General features: G+C 45.1%; 2 protein-coding genes across 6 annotated transcripts in view; both read left to right on the top strand.

Annotated features, from left to right (window-relative positions):
• The first annotated feature begins 4196 nt into the window (after positions 1-4196).
• LOC132220106 (serine/threonine-protein kinase RIO3-like) lies at positions 4197-6130 on the top strand. Its single transcript, XM_059673046.1, is given in 4 exon segments — positions 4197-5124; positions 5126-5258; positions 5260-5332; positions 5335-6130. Coding segments are annotated over 4 exon segments (1413 nt in total). The 5' UTR covers positions 4197-4258; the 3' UTR covers positions 5676-6130.
• Positions 6131-12877: 6747 nt separating this feature from the next.
• The window catches only part of LOC132220110 (cytochrome P450 7B1), a 154576-nt gene continuing 145025 nt past the window's right edge, over positions 12878-22428 (top strand). Inside the window, exons 1-2 of one of the 5 annotated variants that reach the window (XM_059673051.1) lie at positions 12879-13250; positions 13958-13986. Coding sequence is in view for 2 of the 5 variants with exons in the window: in XM_059673048.1 (XP_059529031.1) it covers positions 13138-13250 (113 nt within the window). In the remaining 3 variants the exon portion in view is untranslated. Of the gene's footprint in view, positions 13251-13957; positions 13987-22428 lie in introns of all 5 variants that reach the window. The other 4 variants (XM_059673048.1, XM_059673054.1, XM_059673053.1 and 1 more) reach the window with 4 other exon arrangements.

Below are 22428 nucleotides of genomic sequence, written 5' to 3' on the forward strand. Positions count from 1 at the left end.
AAGGGTTATAAAGCATCATGTTAGGGGGAAGATGAGGACCGATTATGTGTAGGAGAGAGAAGAGGAGAAGGTACTCCCTTGTGCATAAGACCATGGAGGATCCCATAGGTTAGTATGGGGAGCATTCACAGAGGAATCTGAATCTGCGGTAAACAGAACCTGGGATCAAAATAGAAGCAGAAAAGTGACCGTGAAAAATGACATAAACCTTTATCAGCTTTCTATTGTTGCTTTAACAAATTGACACAAGTTCAGTGACTTAAAACAATGCAAATTTCTTACCTTACTATTATCTCACTGAGCTAAACCAGGATGTTGGCAGAACTGAGTTTTTTTAAAAATTTGACATTACTGCAGGATTTCACCAAAATGAGGAAAAAGAGCACAACATCCTTTAAGGATTATTGTTTTTATAAGATCTCAACAAACAAGGTTAAGCAAAATCCAGGAAATGCAAGCAATTTTCTTGGCACACCTCACCTTTCACAGTAATCAAGCATTGCCCTTAAAGCAGAATAACTTCCAAGTAGTCCTTTGTCACCATAACCATATTAACAGTTATGCTGTAAGCCTTTTAGCTACCCTGGGGTCCTCTGGGAGTATTGGGTAATAGAAAGTTGGGGAGAGAGGTTGGCGTTACCAAAGAAATACCCAGCAATATCCTATCAGTTTCAGGGCATATAGAACTCAGGGGGTTCAGCAAGAACTGGGAAACGTGTGTGTCATCAGTAAGATGTTCGTTTCTATAAGGTTTTGTCTTTTTAACTCTTTAAACCGTAGCCTATAAAAAAGAAGATAGATTTTTCATGAAATTTTGAGAGTATATTTGGAGTGGTCTGATTTAAAATATAAATTATATACTACATATGCTTACACGAATTACATGAAGGGTCTGAGGGAGCATAATTTTAAAGATTTCAATTAGTTATATTATTTGTATTTTGGGAAAAAAAAAGATTTGTTTTAAATGAAGAGGACTCCAAATGTTCATGAATTTTCTAACATGGTTAATTTAAATATTCTTTTGGCCACGGGCATGAGAAATTATATCAGATAAAAGGCAAGCTCAAAAATTAGCAAATCTTAGTTCCACATCATCAAAAGCCTGAAAACAAAAATGAGAATTCAAAGTGAGCCCAAAGGCCATGTGGAAAGGGTGGCTACCCGTGGACACTCAGGAGAGGCATGTTCTGTCAAGGAGACCTGAGACTGATGCACAATGTGAGGGACAGCTGACCACCAAGGACAGGCGTCTTCTAGAGCAGCTGAAGCTGAAGCATGCCCAAATGCCCATGTGTCTGCAGGTCCAGACGGGCTGCCACCGGTAGTTAAAAGTCCAGCCTGAGGGAAATTTGGCCGCTACTCAGGAGAGACATGCTGTGCATATTAAGATCTCATGGACAGAGAAAACAAACAATGATTTTAAATATGAACTTCGAATCAAAAAATGTAATGTCAGTTATGTTTGAAATGTCTTATTGATAAATATTGAAAATAAAAGATCAGTGCAAAGGTTTCATTCATGAGCCTACTGATTTATTAAAATGGTAATTAATAGGACAAAAAAAAAACATTCCCCACAGAATTTTGAAAATAGCATCAAGATAAAAAATATTATATGACCAGAGGGTGCATTAAAAGGAAAACAGTGTTTTACATGCTGGATCCAGTGTTTTCTTGGGCAACCCTTCCTTTTTTAAACCTTCACAGTTCCTGTGGAGCATTTCCTTCACCCTAGATGTTACTAGGCCACAAGTGTAGATGCTACAAATTACAGGCACTGGTTGGTGATTGAGCTGCTTCTCTATGTAATGTGCTTCACAAAGAGAATAGCATTCATGTGTGCATCGTATAGCAAATGTTTGTATGAAAGCATTTTTAAAGCTATAAGTTATTATAGGTCTACTTTAATTTAAATTATACAAACATTGCACTATTTTAATTAAAATTATAAACACATTGCAGCATTGACTTAAAAAAAATTACCTAAGGATGATTAAGGGTCCTCTTAAGAAAGGCTGAACAATATGGATGGATATAAAAGAAAGAGAGAAAGAGAAACAAGAGAAAACAGGAGAAGACCAGAAGAGGGAAAGGGGGTGGGAGGGGTGAGAAACTGAAGCAATTTTAAAATGTAAACGAATAAACTGGCTTTTATATAAGAATATGAACCAGATACAGATTTTGGTTCTTGGTTGAGAACCGCAGTGGACATTTCTACCCCAAATATACTTTCTCTCTTCCTTCCAGTAGAAACCCTACACTCCCTCCTTTTTAATCTTTAAGGAACTTTATTCTTTGTGATTATGGTGGAACTACCCATAACAGTCACACAACTATTCCCAGAGATGGAAAAAGGACTCAAGCACCATCAACCATATTCATACCCTCAGGGATGTAAATTAGAACAAATATCCACAGGTGAAGAAGGCAGCTGTGGCTGGATGATCTAATAAAGGCATTTCAAAAAATGGGTTCTCAGGTTCCTGGAACTGAAAGGCATAGACACGCTAGATCCTGTCTTTCATTTTGGCAAGCTCATCTATAATTCTGAAAGTGGATTCCATCTTCTTGCTTAAGTTATGGTTCCTTTTGCTTTCAATAAAAAGATTCTAGACAGTATCTCCATCTAATTTCACTCACTGTTACATCCCCCTGTTTGTCTCTACATTGAGTTTTTGTAGGCATTCAACTATTTGCCAAATGATGAAGCATGCGTAAATAAGTATATCCCAACTCTTAAAAATACTTCCTGCTTTTAAGATGTATAGAGTAATTTACATCTTAAGTCTAAATAGTTGAGGTAATTTTCAATAAACATCTAAAACAATATGACAGAGATGAGTTGAATATTAATATGAAAAGTTGTGTTTTAAGAGGCAAAAAATTTTACAGAAATTTAAAATTTTTTTGTAGTTTCCATTATATGTTCTATTTTATAGAAGTCAAGTGTAATTTATGCCCAATTCCTACTCATTCTCACTAATGAATGACATTTTAACATCTTTTTATTCTAACTTGTGCACATTATTGGCTTATCTGTATGAATTATATTTTTTCACAGACTTCAATTTACTAAAATTTATTGGTAATTGCATTTTTCTTGAACACCATTATATATAACTAGGGGCCCGGTGCATGAAATTCGTGCACTGGGTGTGTGTGGGGGGGAGTGTCCCTCAGCCCAGCCTGCCCCCTCTCACATACTGGGAGCCCTCAGGCATTGACCCCCATCACCCTCCAATCGCAGGATAGGCCCCTTGCCCAGGCCTGATGCCTCTGACAGAGGTGTCAGGCCTGGGCAGGGGACCCTCATTTCCCCCCATCACTGGTTCTGCCCCCAGCCCAGGCCAGATGCCTCTGGCCCAGGCATCAGGCCTGGGCAGGGGACCCCCAGACCCCTCCGATTGCTGGCTCTGCCCCTTGCCCAGGCCTGATGCCTCAGCCAGAGGCGTAGACCCGCATCACCCTCTGATCACCTGATCGGCCCCTTGCCCAGGCCTGACGCCTCCGCCAGAGGTGTCAGGCTTGGACAGGGGACCCCCATCTCCCCCCGATCACTGGCTCTGGCCCCCGCCCAGGCCTGAGGCCTCTGGCCCAGGAATCATGCCTGGGCAGGGGACCCCCATCTCCCTCTGATCGCTTGCTCCACCTCCCGCCCAAGCCTGACGCCTCTGACCCAGGCATCAGGCCTGGGCAAGGGGACCATCATATCCCCCCAATCCCCGGCTCAGCCCCCCGCCCAGGCCTGATGCCTCAGTCAGAGGAGTTGACCCTCATCACCCTCCGATCACCAATCACTGGATCGGCCCCTTGACCAGGCCTGAGGCCTCTGGCTGAGGCGTCCGGCCCGGGCAGCGGGGACCCACAGCTGCAGTGGCCCTGCGATCGTGGGCTCCGCTTTAGGCCCAGGCAAGGAGCCCCTAGCTCCCGGGACTGCCAGCTTCGACCGTGCCCAGCTCCCATCGCTGGCTCCACCCCTACTTCCTGCTATCACTGGCCAGGGCGGCAAAGGCGCCTGATTCTCTGATCATGGCTGGGAGGCAGGGCTCTTCCCAGAATCTGACCATGCTGGTACCCTGATCTCAAACTTTTAGCCTCGAGAACTGTGAGATATGAATTTCTATTATTTATAAGCCGCTCAGTCTATGGTATTGTGTTATTAGTACCATACTGCTAAGATAGATCTGTCACCGCAGCTTCGGCCCCGCCTCCGGCCCCGCCATCGCTCCTGTGCTCACGGCTGGCTCTTCCCTGCATGGATCTGGTCGGAGTGTCATCGCCGGAACCCGGGCCGGCAGCGGCCTGGGGACCCAACAAGTGTCCATGGGCTACGCCTCAAAAGACAATATCCTGTTCTTTGGCTGATGTCATGAGTGAGCAGTTGGCTAAAGAGTTGCAATTAGAAGAAGAAGCTGCTGCTTTTCCTAAAGTTGCTGTTGCTGAAGGACCATTTCTTACTGGAGAAAACACTGATACTTCCAGTGACCTAATGCTGGCTCAGATGCTACAGATGGAATTTGACAGAGAATATGATGCACAGCTTAGGCGTGAAGAAAAGAAATTCCATGGCGATAGCAAAGTTTTCATTTCCTTTGAGAATTATCGAAAAGTGCATCCCTATGAAGACAGTGATAGCTCTGAAGATGAGGTTGACTGGCAGGACACTCGTGATGATCCATATAGACCAGCAAAACCAGTTCCTACTCCCAAAAAGGGGTTTATTGGAAAAGGAAAAGACATCACCACCAAACATGATGAAGTAGTCTGTGGGAGAAAGAATACAGCCAGAATGGAGCATTTTGCACCTGGGTTTCAGGTAGGAGATGGAATTGGAATGGATTTAAAGCTATCAAACCATGTTTTCAATGCTTTAAAACAACATGCCTACTCAGAAGAACGTCGAAGTGCCCGCCTCCACGAGAAAAAAGAACACTCTACTGCCGAAAAAGCAGTTGATCCCAAGACACGCTTACTTATGTATAAAATGGTCAACTCGGGAATGTTGGAGACCATCACTGGCTGCATCAGCACAGGGAAGGAATCTGTTGTCTTTCATGCCTATGGAGGGAGCATGGAAGATGAAAAGGAATGTAGTAAATTTATACCTACAGAATGTGCCATCAAGAATGCAGAAAGCTGGAATTCCTTGCCCAGCAGTTGTGCTGCTCAAGAAACACATTTTAGTGATGTCTTTTATTGGCCATGATCAAGTTCCAGCTCCCAAGTTAAAAGAAGTGAAGCTCAGTAGCGAAGAAAATGAAAGAAGCCTACCACCAAACTCTTCACTTGATGCAGCAGTTATATAACGAATGCACGCTCGTGCATGCCGACTCAGTGAGTATAACATGCTGTGGCACGCTGGAAAGGTTTGGTTGATCGATGTCAGTCAGTCTGTAGAACCGACCCATCCTCACGGCCTGGAGTTCTTGTTCCGTGACTGTAGGAATGTCTCACAGTTTTTCCAGAAAGGCGGAGTGAAGGAAGCCCTTAATGAACGAGAGCTCTTTAATGCTGTGTCAGGTTTAAACATCTCAGCAGACAATGAAGCTGATTTCTTGGCTGAGATAGAAGCTTTGGAGAAAATGAACGAAGATCACGTTCAGAAGAATGGAAGGAAAGCTGCTTCGTTTTTGAAAGACGACGAAGGTCCTCCAGTCCCACGCGATGCATAGCACCAATACCCGCTGCTCTCAGTGGCGACCCAGCGGCGACTGCCAGCTGCCAATGCCAAATGAAGTTACGGGCAACTTGAGATACCAACACGAGGAGTGTACAATGGTGCTTCTGTGCTTTTCCCCTGGTAGCCCTAATGCCAGACGTGTGGAATTTTAGCTCGGCATTGAGAGAATAAAATGTCACTACCTCTCATCTTATGAACAGGATAATATAATTCTTTAACAGCTACAGGTTATCTGGTTGAAATCGACTGGATTTTACAGGATTCGTGGTGTAAAATGTTTTGATGAGAATTGTTTAAAACGTGGGTAACGTTTTCAGATATGGGAGGAAAGGCCAGATGTTTACAAGGGAGGCCTTTATTACCACCTACTTGCTCTGATACATCCCTGCTTTGAGTCTCATCTTTCCTTGTATATTTTATTGGCCTGACATGAGTCCGTCTCAGTTCTTTTTCCAGATTGTGACCATGATTCTAAAGAAAAATATCTTCCTGCTAAGATAAGCACATAGGCCAATAATTAGCAAATTTGGTACAAGTGCCTCTAAGAATCCATGAGGATTTCCCAAAAACTTTGTAGGCAGTGAAAGATTTAAGAAAATCCATTTTTCATATCCTCAACTTTTACGTTTTGCTAAAACTGATCTGCCTGTGGTCAAGAAATTAATGTATCTTTCCCATCTTCCCTTTTCACAGTGAAAAGTTCCCTCATATTACAAAAGAAAGGATTGTGTTTCACCCACCCCAACTTTTAACAAAAAGTGTCTGAAAGCTTCTTTAACCAAGTTACTATAAACTTTTGATAAGGCTTTTGCCTTTCACTTTCTCATAATTTTTCTGTTTTAAATAAAGTAGGTCATAGAAATAGGGATATTTTGTCTGTGTTGGAATATTTTGAAATCAGATATATTTGTAGAGTTAGATTAAAATAGTGACAATTTTCTTTTAAAGACATATCTTATTTTCCCTCCCTAATTTATGTCAAGGAAATTGTCAGAGCAAATACTAGAGGGCATTGTGGGTTATTTCATCTAGGTGAGAAACTCATAGACTGTGTCCTTCCTTCCTATCTATCTATCATCTATCTATCTATCATCTATCTATCTATCTATCTATCTATCTATCTATCTATCTATCTATCATCATTCCATCTCAGAATTAAAAGAGTTAAGATTTGTAAAAACATGGTTTCTTTCCCCTCCCTATCTCATTTCCTTTCAGAATAATTTAGTCCAAAAGTCAGTAGCTGAGCCACAGCAAAATAACACAAAGAGGGGAAGTAGAAATGCAAGCTGAGCCATGTGTCAGGTGTCAGAGCTAATAGGTGAGAGGAGATTGTGGGGATGGGGCAATGCTGGTGGTGGTGAAGGGAGGGTCTACATATAGATGGGATGGATCAAATAAGTAAATATATTGAGGGTGATGGGATCCAAGTTTCTCATTGTCAGAGAAGAGAGTTACATATGCATAGCCATTCATATACATATTTAAATGTGCATTTCTAATTAAACTTACTTTTTATCAGTTTCTGTACTATATTTAAGTTTCTTTGATCAATAATGTGCCAATAATAATGGTAATGATAACTTAATCCAGATGAAGGAAAAATAACAGGTCATCTGGTCATAAAGAATATAAAAAATAAATTTCAATTTATATACATATTTTTATAGCAGAAAGATAAAATGTTATCAATAAAATATCTTCAAGCATAAAAATATATTATGTTAGAATAAAAGTCTGAGAGAAATGAAATGGAAATATGAGTTCAAGGAGAAAATATAAAATGTAAAGTTTAAAGAAGAGCTTATTCATGGGTTTTTAAAAAATTGATTGATTGTGGGCATTAAGTCACTATAGTATTTATATTGTATTGCATCAATAAATTGAAAAGAACATTACAGTTTTTAAATCAAATGTCAATAATTAAAATATGCCTGGGATCCAACACCTAGGATCAAACCCTTTGACATTCACTGATCAAGTAGAGGAAGAACTGGCCACGGGGATTAAGAAACAATCAGAGAATTAAGAGTACAATTGGGAGTGCACAGCCATAGGAGTGCCAAGAAGAAGGTATTTCTTGAGAATGAGAGAGCTGTTGAAAGGACAATTTTCTTTTAAAGACCTGTCTTCTTTTCTCTCCCTAATTTTTGTCAAAGACATTGTTGATGCTGAGGAAGACCCTAAGAAGAAAGCAACAAAAGAGCAAATACTAGAGGGCACTGCAGGGCCATAATTCAAGCTCTAATCTTTGATCAGGTCGAGAACAGAGACAGAGGCTAACCGCTCTGACCAGCTGGTAGATGAAGGTCACCTGAGCTGGTGAAGTACGACCCATCATCTGGATTTCACAGCTCACACTGTAGAGACTCCGGTGTATCATCCTCTACCTTTATTCCCTTTGCTTTCAATTCTGTTTTTTCTTGTATTTCTCTATCTCCATCTGTCTCAAAGTCAGTATTGTCTGAAGTAAGACCAGTTGCTATCTGTACTGATCCATGTCCACATTTGGATACCTCGGAGTCTAAGGGCTACCCCATGACTTTCTTGGGTCTGGCTGTTGGGCCTGGTCTAGTTAGGTACACAAGACAGTAACACTGGAGCGTGATGTTGAAGGAAAAATTTGTGGCTGGTTTCTGAAGTGGACAGTTGGGCAGTTAGAATTTTGTAGTTGCTCTGTATGCCTTATGAACCCTTGTGTTGGAATTAAGCTATTAGAGTTGCCAGAGCTAGCAAATAAAATGAAAGAATCCCCAGTTAATTTTGACTTTCATGTAAACAAAAATAATACTAAATGCAGTATTTGGGACATACTTATATGTACTAATAGGGCCATTTGAGTTCCAGGCATATAGTCCACAATCTAAGCAGCAGGAAAAAGGAAAGGCGGCAAAGGGCCTGTCCATTCCTGTTAAGGGTACTCTCCTGGAGTAATAACTTACACCTGGCCTACTGGTTAGAATTCAGTCACATGGTCACATCTAACTACAAGGAAGGCTGGGAAATCTGTGTTTATAATGGACAGCTGCATTCTTAGCTAAAAATTGAGAGCTATTCCTGAGGAGAAAGTAGATATGGAGGGTCAATGAGTCATCTCCGTCAGAGAAGTGATGTGGATCAAGGCATGTGTATGAGGTAAAATAAATTGAACTGGATTGAATATAATGATGCAAAAGAGGAACAAAAGATGTCTTCAGATTTTATTTCAACCAGGTCAGTTTACAGAATGAAGGCTCTTTTGAACAGAAATGAAAAACATATTCAGAAAGTATTAAGTGTATACTATAATCTTCTAAGTAAGGTACTATGCAGATACCATAGGGATATGCGACACAGTTGTTAACCAAATCTTCTTCGTTCCACTTCCAGGGGACAGTGTATTTAACTGCAGGGGTTTGCTGTTATCCTATCTAATAAAAGAGAAACATGGTAATTAGCGTACAACCGCTACCCTTCCCATTGGCTAATCAGGGAGATATGCAAATTAACTGCCAGCCAAGATGGCAGCCGGCAGTCAGGCAGCTTAAACTGAACATGAGGCTTGCTTGCTTCAGTGATGGAGGAAACCAACGTTCCCCGCCTGCTGCTGCAGGCCTCTGAGCTTGCAGTTTGAAACATTGTAACAAATATAGAAGCTAAACAAAACCCCAGAAACCAGCTTTCAGCTGGCTGGGATCTCAGAGCTGGAGTTGATACAGAGTTTTGATTATAGAACCTAAACAAACCAGATACCTGCTTTCAACAGCTGAGGCCTCAGAGCTGGAGCCAGAGCTAAAGCTGGCCCAGAATAAAAAGAAAAAAAGGAGCAGTTGGGAGCTTCAGTCCCAGCCTGAAAACAGCCCTCAGCCCCTCACCCAGACTGGCCAGGCACCCCAGTGGGGACCCCCACCCTGAAAGGTGTGTGACCAGCTGCAAACAGCCATCATCCCCTCATCCAAGCTGGCCAGGCACCCCAGTGGGGACTCCCACCCTGATCCAGGACACCCTTCAGGGCAAACCAGCCAGCCCCCACCCATGCACCAGGCCTCTATTCTATATAGTAAAAGGGTAATATGCCTCCCAGCACCGGGATCAGCGGAGCCGCAAGGCCTCCCGGCACCGGGATCAGTGTGACAGGGGGGAGCGCCCAAACCCCCTGATTGCCCTGCAGCTCTGTGTGTGACAGGGGGCAGTGCCCCAACTCCCCTATCAGCCCTCCTCTGTGACAGGGGGGAGCTCCCCAACCCCTGATGGGCCCTGCTCTGTGCATGACAGGGGGGAGCTCCCCAACCCCCTGATCGGCCCTGCTCTGTGCGTAACAGGGTATGGAGCCTCAAACCCCCTGATCGGCCCTGTTCTGTTCGTGCAGGGGAAGGCGCCCCAATCCCCTGATCGGCCCTGCTCTGTGGGTGATAGAGGGCAGTGCCCCAACTGCCCCCCACGGGCTCTGCTCTGTGTGTGACGGGGTAGAGCCATAACCTCCCCATCGGCCTTGCCGAGTGTGACAGGGTGCAGCGCCCCAACCCCCTGATCCGCCCTGCTCTGTGTGTGACAGGGGGCAGCGCCCCAACCCCCCTGATGGGCCCTGCTCTGTGCGTGACAGGGGGTGGTGCTGCAACCTCCCCATCGACCCTGCCTTGAGTGTGACAGGGGGTGGTGCCCCAACCCCCCAATCGGCCCTACCCTGAGCGTGACTGAGGGTGGCATCGCAACCTCCCTATCCGCCCTGCTCTGTGCATGACAGGGGGCGGTGCCCCAACTCCCCAATCGGCCCTGCTCTGAGCCCGACCAGGGGCTGCACCTAGGGATTGGGCCTGCCCTCTGCCACCCGGGAGCAGGCCTAAGCCAGCAGGTCGTTATCTCCTGAGGGGTCCCAGACTGTGAGAGGGCACAGGCTGGACTGAGGGACACCCCCCACCCCCCCCCCCCAAGTGCACAAATTTTTGTGCACCGGGCCTCTAGTCCTATATAATAAAAGGGTAATATGCAAATTGACCCTAACACTAGGGTCACTATGACACACACTGACCACCAGGGGGCAGACACTCAATGCAGGAGATGCCCCCTGGTGGTCAGTGCGCTCCCACAGGGGGAGCTCTGCTCAGCCACAAGCCAGGCTGACGGCTGCCAGCAGAGCAGTGGTGGCGGGAGCCTCTCCTGCTTCCTCAGCAGCACTAAGGATTTCTGACTGCAGCTTAGGCCTGCTCCCTGCTGGCAAGTGGACATCCCCCGAGGGCTCCCGGGCTGCCAGAGGGATGCCTGATTGCCAACTTAGGCCCAATCCCCCCGGGGAGTAGGCCTAAGCCAGCAGGTGGACATCCCCTGAGGGGTCCCAGACTGCGAGAGGGCACAGGCCAGGTTGAGGGACCCCTCTGAGTGCACAAAATTTTGGGCACCAGGTCTCTGGTTGCTTAATAAACAAAATGTTTAGTACTTAGTAAATGTTCCAAAAATTGATCAATGCTTGATATTTTTACCTGTATTTTCAAACAGGTGATCAAATGGAAAATAAAATTATGGAAGTTGAGGCTTCTTGTGAAAATCAGCAAGAGGGACTTGCTGCCGTGGTTACAGAAATGCACAGCATGCACAACATCCTGCAAATGAGCTCTGCTGGCCAAGCAGTGATGGGAACCAATTTGCTCACTGCACTTTATCGTATTTCCTGGAAAACTGAATCTACAACAGGAGGAAGGAGAGGCTGTAGAAGGACCCTGGACTAAGTCAGAGATGAAGATACTTATAAACATTCGGGTTCCAGTGCTGGCTCAGCCCTTCACAGCTTTAAGGCCAAGGGCAGCAACACAGCAGTAATTCCGTTCTGGAGCACAGACTAAGAGCCAGGCAGAGGCAAAGTCCTTCCAACTATGTTCTTTGAGGACACAGGATGAGGGGGTTGGGGATAGAGAGTGGGTGCAGACATGGCTGTCTAAGAGATGGTTCCCACCTGCTACAGCAGGAAAGACAGACTGAAGTAAACTCAGATATAGTGGGACAACTGGATGGGGTGAAAAGTAGAGACAGTGTTAAAAGTACGGAGGAGAAAGAGATCAATTACCAAAGTAGAGTTAGGGTCATTTCTAGAAGGAAAGGGGATTTGAGCTGGGCCTTGAGAGGTAGCTAGAATTTTAGTATTCAGAGAAGAGAGGAAAAATTTCCAGGCAGGATGAATACAGTAAGTCATGAAAGGGCTGACTGTGAGGGACATACTGGCTCAGGCTTTAGTGTATATGGAACTGTACTAGCCATGGGAGTTGTACCATAAAGAGAAATTGTGGAGTGCTTCTCATTGCAGGGTGAAGATTTATGACTTTATCACAAAGGCAGCCATTGAGCATTTTGAACGGTCAACACAGAATAGGTCTGTGTTATAGGAAGGTGGCAAGGGAGAGGAGGGCTGGAAAGGTCAAAGGTATGGAGGACATTTCTGAAGTGGTAATGGTTTAGAGAACCCTTGAAATAAAATGTTGCACAAAGGAAAAACAAAACAAAACACATGGCTGTCTGGAATAGCCTTGGTTAGAATGGCTATTATTCTTTTTTATTTATCAACTCACCGGGGTAAGTCACTTAACCTAAGTCTCGTTATATGTTCTCTAAAACGACGCTAAAAGTTACATCACCAGTGTGGAGTGGAGAGTGAATCAACATGTGTGAAACGGCAGGGAAAGTTTCTCCCTTATTTTAAAAGCGTCTCCCTTATTCTGAGTACAACCTGTGGGGTTTGCACCACTTCTGTTCTGGCCCTTAGGATTGTTCTGCAGTAAGCTGGTCGCTTCTGTCTTCTTTCTTCCTGGACTGTGTGCATCCTCGGGGCTCCTATGTCTTATTCCTGGTCCCTATATTCCCGATCTCCGAGCACACAGTAGGCTCTCAAGGTAAACAAATAGGATGTGCAGGGTGACCAGGCAGGCGCGGGCCCCGCACTCTGCAGGTCTCTGCCTGCCGGGCTCGGGGTCACCCTAAGTGGTGCCAGAGCGCCGCGGGCGCAGTCCCACCCTGTTCAGGGGCAGGTAGGGTCCCTCCCGAGGGGCTTGGGCTATGGGACTGGGAACCCACGCCACACTCACTCCCAACTCGGAACCCTCCCGCCACCCCCCTCCCCTCTCCCCCTTCCCCCCTCCCCCTCCGGGCCTTACGAGGCTGGCTCACGGGAAATCCCTACCCCTTCCCCCTCGCTGGCTCCTCTTCCCGCCCCGTTTTCCAGGAGCCGGGCTGGGAGCAGGGCGGCGCGCGTGGGTGGGGGTTGCGCCGGGGGAGGGGAGTCGGGAACTTTAGGACCCAGGCTCCGGGGGCCCCGCCGTGACATTCCTGGCAGCGCCGAGAGCGGACAGCCGCTCGGGCCGGAGCGAGGGCGCGCAGCCCAGAAACCACGCGGGCTGCAGAGCCGCCGCCGCGCCGCGCCGCTCGGAGAGACGGAGCAGCTCACCCACCGCGGCCGCGCGCACCGGACGGCGGAGGACGTGACGGCCGGCATGGGCCGCCTCCCGCTGGAGCCCTGGCTGCAGCCGCTCCTCAGCCCCGCGGGCCTGGCCCTGGCCGCGGCCCTGCTGCTCCTGGTCCTGTGCCTGCGCGGCCGGCGCACCAGGTAGGCGGCCCCGCGACCTCCCCGCGCGGCCCCGCGGCCCGAGCCACGCATGCGCCCTGGGCCCCGGGGGCTGCGCGCCAGTCCGGTGGCCCAGACCGTCCCCTCCAAGATCTAGGGAGCAGATAGTCAGCACTCACGGGGGGCGCCGACGTCTTTGGGGATCCTGGGTAATGGCAAAGGCTTTTTAGGACTCTTTCCTACACGTACGCGTCCGTGTGAAAGCGTCGGGACCGATTTGGATTTGCTGTTGGTGCAGGTTGTAGTAAGCGCTGGGCTGTGTTGCACGCTATGCGTCACGCATGGCTCCCAGACACATTCGGGTGCCTTGTCGCAGCCTGTTGAAGCATTAGGGCCTAGAATTAATAGAGCATTTAGGGAGGGAAATTTTATTCCGTGCAGAGTGCCATGTTTTAGGAAAGTGCGTGGTATGAAGAATAACTCTAGGTGCCTCTCTGTGCCTCAATTTACCTCACTGTACCTCGCCTGGGGGAAAAAATAGTTCCTCCTGGGATTTTTGTGAGTACTAAATGAGTTTACAGTGTGAGTTTTATGCATTTGCTCTATTATTTTTATTAGAACAAAACAAACCCCAGAAGTGTGTCGCTTTATGTGATCTGATATGTGGAAGTAGAAGTTCAAAATAAAAGCATTCATTTTGAAATCACTCTACTTTCCCTTTTTATCAGGTTATTTTCCTTTTCTACCAGGTTCTTCATAGCTTTTGAAAAACAAGCAGGTATGTTTTACAGGATAGTAATAACTACTCTGTGGTTAGATATCATACACACCCACATTCACACACATTATGTGTGTGTATGTGTGTAAGTATAGATACACACACACTTATATGTACCTATATATGCACAACTATATATCCTATATAATAAAAGGCTAATATGCAAATCAACCAAACAGCAGAACAACCTGTCACTATGATGCACACTGACCACCAGGGGGCAGACAGTCAATTCAGGAGCTGCCCCCTGGTGGTCAGTGCACTCCCACAGGGGGAGTCCCCCTCAGCCAAAAGCTGGGCTCACAGCTGGCAAGTAGTGCTAAGGATGTCTGTCTGATGGCCAGTGGGGAGCAGGCCTAAGCTGTCAGTCAGACATCCCCTGATGGCTCCCGGGCTGCAAGAGGACGCAGGCCTGGCTGAGGAACCCCCTCCCCCCCCCCCCAGTACACAAATTCATGCACCAGGCCTCTAGTATATGTACCAGTATATATATGTGTGTGATCTAGGTTACTTCTCAATAGTTTTGGGGAAATAAAGTAATTGTACTATTCTTTACATTTCCATCAGTGCTATATGTGAGTTCCAGGTGTTGCACATCCTCACTCATACTTAATGTGGCCATTCTATTGGTTATAAGCACTGTCTTTCTAGATTGTGGACTTCACTATCCTTCCCTGAAAAGTGTTGGGTTTTGTTGTAGTGTGCAGATACATTTCTTGATAGGGCTACATTCCTTTTGGTGGGTTTTGCCTTTTCCAGTTTCTAGAGGCCACCAGAATTTAAATCTCTTTTTCATATGCTGACACTCCTGCCTCTTTCTTATAAGGACCCGTGTGATTACATTGAACCAATCCATATAATCTAGGATAATTTTTCCATCTCCAGGTCCTTAATATAGTCATATCTGCAAAGTTCTTTTTGCTACATAAGGTAACATATTCATAGGTTTGAGGATTAAGACTTAGGCATCTTTAAGGGATAGTCTTCCTACTACAGTACGTCCACCAACCTCCAAAGATTTGTTATGTCCATCTTACATGCAAAATATATTCACCCCATCCCAACAGCCACGAAAGTCACGAAGGTCCCAAACAATGACACTGAATATCCAAGTTCACACTGTTTACAAACGTTGCTTTCCACCTAACTTCAGGGCACAACACAGCTAAGCTTTCTGCAATTATATGACAGGGATTTTTTTTTTTTCCAGTTTCCAATAACATGCTCCTCATTTCATCTGGGCCCTTATTAGAAGTGCCTTTAATGTTAATATTTCTACTTACAGTCTATTTATGACAAGGTAGGTATTCTTTAAGATGATATATCTGTTCTTTACATACTCATCACTTCCGAGTCCTCAGTTTTTAACATTCATATTTGTACTTACCATCTGTTCAAGGCAATCTAGGTTTTTCCTATTGTCCTCCTCAGAATTCTCCCAGCATCTGCTCACTGCCAAATTCCCAAGCCACTTCTACATTTTAAGGTATTCCAGGTACCAAAATCTGTGTGGGTTTCCTATTGCTGCTGTAACAAATAGCCACAAGTTTAGTGGTGTAAAAAAACACAGACTCTCTCACAGTTCTGGAGATCAGAGTCCTACCGGGCTGATATCAGGGTGTCAACAGGCCTCAGACCCTACTGAGGCTGTAAGAGAAAACTCTAGATTTTGAGAACACAACTGAACTTGTGCTAGATGAACAAAGTCTTTAACTAGACAAAGACCTCAAAGATTGAGCCCTGAAGAGGATGGCTCACCAAATGACATTTTCCAGGCTACCTCAGAGAGAACCTCTTCCTCAGCAGGAGATTCAAAGGGTCCGGGAACTCTGTGACCGCTGACCGGTTTGACTATCTAGTTAAGGAAGATGACCTATCTGAGTCATCTTCCTTAACTAGAAAATGGCAATAACAGCTACCTCACAAAGCAGACCTGAGAAGCGAAGTGCATGAGAAATGTGGAGACATTTTGTAAAGTGTGAAGTCACTTAGGAGACAGTTGGGCTTGGGAGGGGTGGGTGCGGGGTGAAGGGGGTCAATAGGGGAGTAAAAAGGAGCATCGGTAATACTTTCAACAATAAAGACAAAAAAAAAGACAGTTGCTTGATCAGGTTTCTTTGGCACTTCCCAGAGACCCTTCTAGTTGCTGGTTTCCTTTCCTCTTTCATCTTGTTCCCCCAACATATGTAACTCCACACCCCCAAAATGCTGTAATAGGTAAGAAATAAGATTTAAATGCTGTTAAGATATATTTTCATCAAAGTAAAAATTCAGTGATTTTTTTTTTAATTGTAAGATGTCAGGGTTATGTTGATAACAAGTTGTTTTGAAACGCTGATTTGTTGACATCACTGTATCACATAAATTTGTTATTTTCTCCTCATAATTACTTAAGTACTCTCAGACGTGACCCCTGGTGCTCCAGGTTCCTCACATTGTTACTACGGCCTAGAGCAGTGGTCGGCAAACTCATTAGTCAGCAGCCAAATATCAACGGTACAACGATTGAAATTTCTTCTGAGAGCCAAGTTTTTTAAACTTAAACTATATAGGTAGGTACATTGTTATTAACTTAATTAGGGTACTCCTAAGACTTAGGAGGAGCCACACTCAAGGGGCCAAAGAGCCGCATGTGGCTCGTGAGCCGCAGTTTGCCAACCACGGGCCTAGAGAATGAGAAGAGCTAGGATGCCGTCAATAGTGGATCTTTTTCCTTTGGTCCTCTCTTCTCATACCACCATTAGGAAAAGGATGTGTGCAGCTGAAAGCCAAGTCGTTTCCTACTAAAGGGTATGCTGAATTTAACAGGTGGACTTTTGTGTTTTTACATAGGAGGTGATAGGGAGAGTCTTTAATCAAGGCACATCTGCGGCTCTTGATTGACGGGCTAAGCAGTTACTGCATACTTCTCCTTATTAAGCTGCAGAGTTTGGATTGGTCTTGTTACCATTTGAGACAGATTTCAGACTTGCTTCAATGTGTTGTTTTGTAACTTGGGGAAAAAAAAGTTCTCGAACATCCAGAACATTCTTGTTGTGTTGTTCTGGGAACATGGAAGCTCTGAAAAACAAACACTTGGCTGTTTATTTTGTGGGTCATTTAAAATGACTATTTAATGCTTCATGAGATGGGCAGAACTGCTCATATCATCAGCATGGAGGATTGGTCAATACTGTAATCATATTCGGCTGATAAATCCTGGTTTTCCCTTTATAATTATCAAATATTTGCATAAGAGAAATCAATGCAGAATTTGTGCTGGATCAGCCTGAATCTCTTACCTCCATCAGAATAAAATCTTGGAGTGCTTACTTTAGTAATACAGGGCCAATAGTGTACATAAAGACATTGTTTGCTCAGTGTTTTCCAACAATAAAACCTTCTTGTAGAAGGCAGTGTAGTGTAAGACAAGCATGGCTAGAAGCCAAAATGGACCTAGATCCAAAATCCAGCTCCTCCCACGATGATGTTGACTTTCGAGAGGAAGATAAGAGATCAAATTATAAGACAGAAATACTTAATGTCCACAGCTGAAAGCCTTTTTAAAAGACAGGGTTTATTGCAGACTTGGAGAAACAGGGACCAGAACATAATCTCTACAGTCATATTCATGGTTAATTCTGTAGTTCAGACTCTAAGCGCCAGAAGACCAGTGGCTGTAGAAACAAATGCTGCAAGATGCAGCCTTGAAATACGGTTCACCTAGGAATTACTATGTAAGATTTTAATTGGTAAAACACAAACATTTATATTACAGGCTTCTTTATGAATATGAAGAGTTCTTTCTCTCATATTTAATGTATGATGGTTAGCTCTGGGGTCCCTGATGGATGGGAGTTGATAGAGCCTGGGGATACTGAGAAAATAAATAAAAGGCAGGATTCATTGGACCCTAAAGGAGCAGGTTCAGGGGTGTGACTCTAACCCACCAGCAGCATGGTTAGGTGGAGAGGGCAGCATGGCCGCCATCCTGGAGTTGATGGCGCTCTATCACAGGTCAAGTTTGGGGGAAGAAGGATGAAAGTTGTTTTGAAAGAATTTACATTGGCTACCGATAAGGTGGGCAGAATAAGGTGAAGTGAGGGCAATTCTAGGATAGGGGCACAATCCAGAAGGAAGATGTGTTTGCTCTTTGGATTGGTTGTGGGCAACACTCTAGAAAGCTCATGGGAAAGCAAGAAGCGGAGGTTCCTGGGGTGGGTGGCACCTGGCCTTTCTCTTGTAGACAATCTCTATAGTACCCACCAGGAAGTTAACGTTTCATCATATACTCAGGAGTGCGAGCAGTCTTTTGTTGGTGTTGCCCTGTAGGTGTTAACTGATTAGCTTCTTCTTCTTCCTTCCATCCTCTGGGCTGCTGTAATTTAATTAAGGATATCTCAGAATGTTTTCCTTATCACAATCTACAACCTGCGGGCCCTACTTTATACCAGCTCAGGTGCTTAGATGTTTTGCATATATAATCTCATTTAATCTTTATTGTGGTTGTTGAGATAGTTATTATTAAGCTATTTTTCAGAAGAGACTAACACAATAAGAGATTGCCTAATTTACCTCAGGTTGCAGAGTTCTTGGGAGTAGAATAGTTTTTTTATTCCAGGTCCATTGTAGCTGTGGTAGAATAAAGCTCCCTTCATCCTGCAGCTGTTCACACCTTAATGCCCAAACCTGTGACTTAATACCAAGAAGCTATCTGTAGTATCTGTAGAGGACAGGAGAGGGGGTCAGTCAACCATTGCAGGCTTTGGGGAGGGATTAAAGAGTCCCAAAGCCAAACAATGGGCAGCCTCTTGAAGCTGGAAAGACAAGAAAAAAATTTCCTTCTAGAGCCTCCAGAAAGGAACCTAGCCCTGTCAACATTAAGTATTTGATTTTAGCCCAGGGAGACTCATTTTGGACTTCTGGCCTACAGAACCATCCTATCTAATAAAAGAGAAACATGGTAATTAGCGTACGACCGCTACCCTTCCCATTGGCTAATCAGGGCAATATGCAAATTAACTGCCAGCTAAGATGGCGGCCGGCAGCCAGGCAGCTTGAAGCGAACATGAGGCTTGCTTGCTTCAGTGACGGAGGACTCCAACGTTCCCCACCTGCCGATGCAGGCCTCTGAGCTGCAACTCTAAGCAACTATGTTACAAATATAGAAGCTAAACAAAACCCCAGAAACCTGCTTTAGTCCGCCGGGCTTCAGCCAGCAGGATCACAACACTGTTTCAAATACAGAAGGTAAACAAAGGCCAGAAACCTGCTTTCAGCAGCGGAGGCCTAAGAGCTGGAGCCAAGTCTCAAAGCTAAAGCTGGCCCACAATAAAAAAAGAAAAAAAAAGAAAAAAAGGAGCGGTTGGGAGCTTCAGTCACCCGCCAGCCTGAAAACAGCCCTCAGCCCCTCACCCAGACTGGCCAGGCACCCCAGTGGGGACCCCCACCCTGAAGGGTGTGTGACCAGCTGCAAACAGCCATCATCCCCTCACCCAGGCTGGCCAGGCACCCCAGTGGGGACCCCCACCCTGATCCAGGACACCCTTCAGGGCAACCCAGCCGGCCCCCACCCGTGCACCAGGACTCTATCCTATATAGTAAAAGGGTAATATGCCTCCCAGGACTGGGATCAGCGGAGCCGAGAGGCCTCCCAGCACCGGGATCAGTGTGACGGGGGTGGCGCCCAAACCCCCTGATCGCCCTGTGGCTCTGTGTGTGACAGGGGGCGGGACCACAACCTCCCTATCCGCCCTGCTCTGTTCCTGACAGGGTGCGGTCCCCCAACCCTCTGATCCGCCCTGCTCTGTGTGTGACAGGGGTCGGTGCCCCAACTCCCCTATCGGCCCTACTCTGTGAGTGACAGGGGGGAGCTCCCCAACCCCCTGATGGGCCCTGCTCTGTGCGTGACAGGGGGTGGCGCCGCAACCTCCCCTTCGACCCTGCCTTGAGTATGACGGGGCGGTGCCCCAACCCCCCAATCGGCCCTACCCTGAGCGTGACTGAGGGTGGCATTGCAACCTCCCGATCCGCCCTGCTCTGTGCATGACAGGGGGCGGTGCCCCAACTCCCCAGTCGGCCCTGCTCTGAGCCCGACCAGGGGCTGCACCTAGGGATTGGGCCTGCCCTCTGCCACCCGGGAGCAGGCCTAAGCCAGCAGGTCGTTATCTCCCGAGGGGTCCCAGACTGCGAGAGGGCACAGGCCAGGCTGAGGTACCCCCCCTCCCCTCTGAGTGCACAAATTTTTGTGCACCGGGCCTCTAGTAAGATAATAAATTTGTATTGGGTAAGCCACACACTTGTGGTAATTTGTTATAGAGGCCATAAAAAGCTAACACAATGCCTATATCCCCCATTCTCTTTGTATTAAACTATACTGCCTCTTGTAAGAAGAGGCGAAGAGAGGGAAAGACGGACTTAGATGACTTTTCTGATTGCCCATGACAAGCAGGATGGAGAGTAAATATTTCTAAATACTCAGTGCCTTCATCACTCTGTCAGTATATAATAATTTGAGAGTTTTTGGTCCCAAACTTCACAGATTATCATGAGCTATGCATCAGTGTCTCTCTTTCTTATCCCTCAATTCATGAGTAAGTTTTGAACGGTTGTGATGTAGCTACTAACTCCATGAATCTTTAGGAAAAGAAGACATAGTCTGTAGGTCTTGTGATCCAGATGCGATTTGGTCAGGAAACTTTTTATTTCCCAGTCTTGGTGCATTCCTCCTTCCTACTGTCCATGGCCTGGAGCAAGAGCTGAGGATGACTCTGTGGATTTAAAAAAATTATTATTATTATTTTTCAATTACAGCTGACTTTCAAAATTATTTTGCATTGGTTTCAGGTGTTCAGCCTAGTGGTTAGACCAGTGGTTCTCAACCTTCTGGCCCTTTAAATGCAGTTCCTCATGTTGTGACCCCAACCATAAAATTATTGTCGTTGCTACTTCATAAGTGTAATGTTGCTACTGTTATGAATCATCATGTAAATATCTGATATGCAGGATGGTCTTAGGTGACCCCTGTGAAAGGGTCGTTCGACCGCCAAAGGGGTCGTGACCCACAGGGTGAGAACCTCTGGGTTAGACCATCATATACTTTACAAAATGGTCCCTCTAATATTTCCAGAGTCTAGGATTTGAAGAGATCTAGGGAAATGGGATGCTGTACTTCACTGATTTCCCCCAAAATAGTAGAGCAGAAAGAACCATCAGCTAGAGAGGAAAGATTAACAGTTTTTTGTAGGAGAATATTTTTGTACTTTATCCAAAGTAAAATCCCACTGAAACGACTTCAAGTTACTGTTCTGTGAAAGGCAAAGGACAAAATTATAGAAAGTACCTTGCCGAATGAGAGAAGGTGACATCTATTATATCATGCATTTTTATAGCTGCAGTGCTCATTTTTATGGCTTTGGCATTTTTTTCAACACAGGGGTATTTGGGATAGGATCTTTTTTCCTCCTAGGAAAGTAGAAAGCATTAATTAAGTCTGTAATTGGGTAATACAAAAATTAATAGAAATTTTAATAAAGGTGCAACCATAACAGGATTTAAACCCTTTGTCATTTCTCTTCATAACTTTATCCTAAATAGTTGGTAGCAATGAAGAGGGAACTTTAGAAGCTTTCCTTTAGTTTTAGCACCTAGCATAATCACTAGACACTGAGTAGGTCCCAGTGAATATTTGTTATAAGAGAGAAGGATGAATGAATGAGTTAATTGCTTGGTGCAGTAATTGTTATCTATTTACAATATGATATTGCAGAGTTGCAGATATCGATAGCAAAATGTTCAAACTTCAAATAAAAAGGATAAATCAGATGTCATCCAAATCAAGTTTTCTGCTGCTTTCATCAAAAAGTAAAGATTTTATAAGCAAGTGCTTACCTATTATGAATATTTAAAATGGAGAACATATTGGTGCAACAATTATTCTTTATTGTAAACCTCATGAAAAACATAGCAGTTGGAGTGCAGTCAATTCCTAAAATTCCTGCTTCTGAAAACTCAGAGTTTAAAAATATATATTGTTAACTTTCGGGTCTAAATACTGGGTTTGTATAACTGTGCTTATGATTCCCCTCCCTGGTCTAGGTGGGCGCTGCTGTATTTAACAGGTGAGCTCCTTTGTGCAAGGGCTCAGCCTGGTTTGGGTTAATCGCATAGAATCACACACATTTTCATCTTTACACATTTCAACAAGTAATGGTAGGATGATTTCTCATAAATATTAAAGAGATCAGGTTTTCTGTTTGAAAATCAGAGTTGCCTTGGTGAAAGCATTGCTTTGTTTTAGAACTATGAACACCCAAACTACTTTATCCTGGGAAGACAAGAGGCTTATTGTTCAGCCATATCCAGTGAGAATTTAGTGTCCTGATATAGTGTTTCAGCGGTGCTGTCTTTTTGGGGCAGGACGTGGAGGGGTTAACATCTTTGGAAGATGGACAGTTACCACTT

This window comes from Myotis daubentonii, chromosome 17, assembly GCF_963259705.1.
Source record: "Myotis daubentonii chromosome 17, mMyoDau2.1, whole genome shotgun sequence".
NCBI classification, from domain to species: domain Eukaryota; kingdom Metazoa; phylum Chordata; class Mammalia; order Chiroptera; family Vespertilionidae; genus Myotis; species Myotis daubentonii.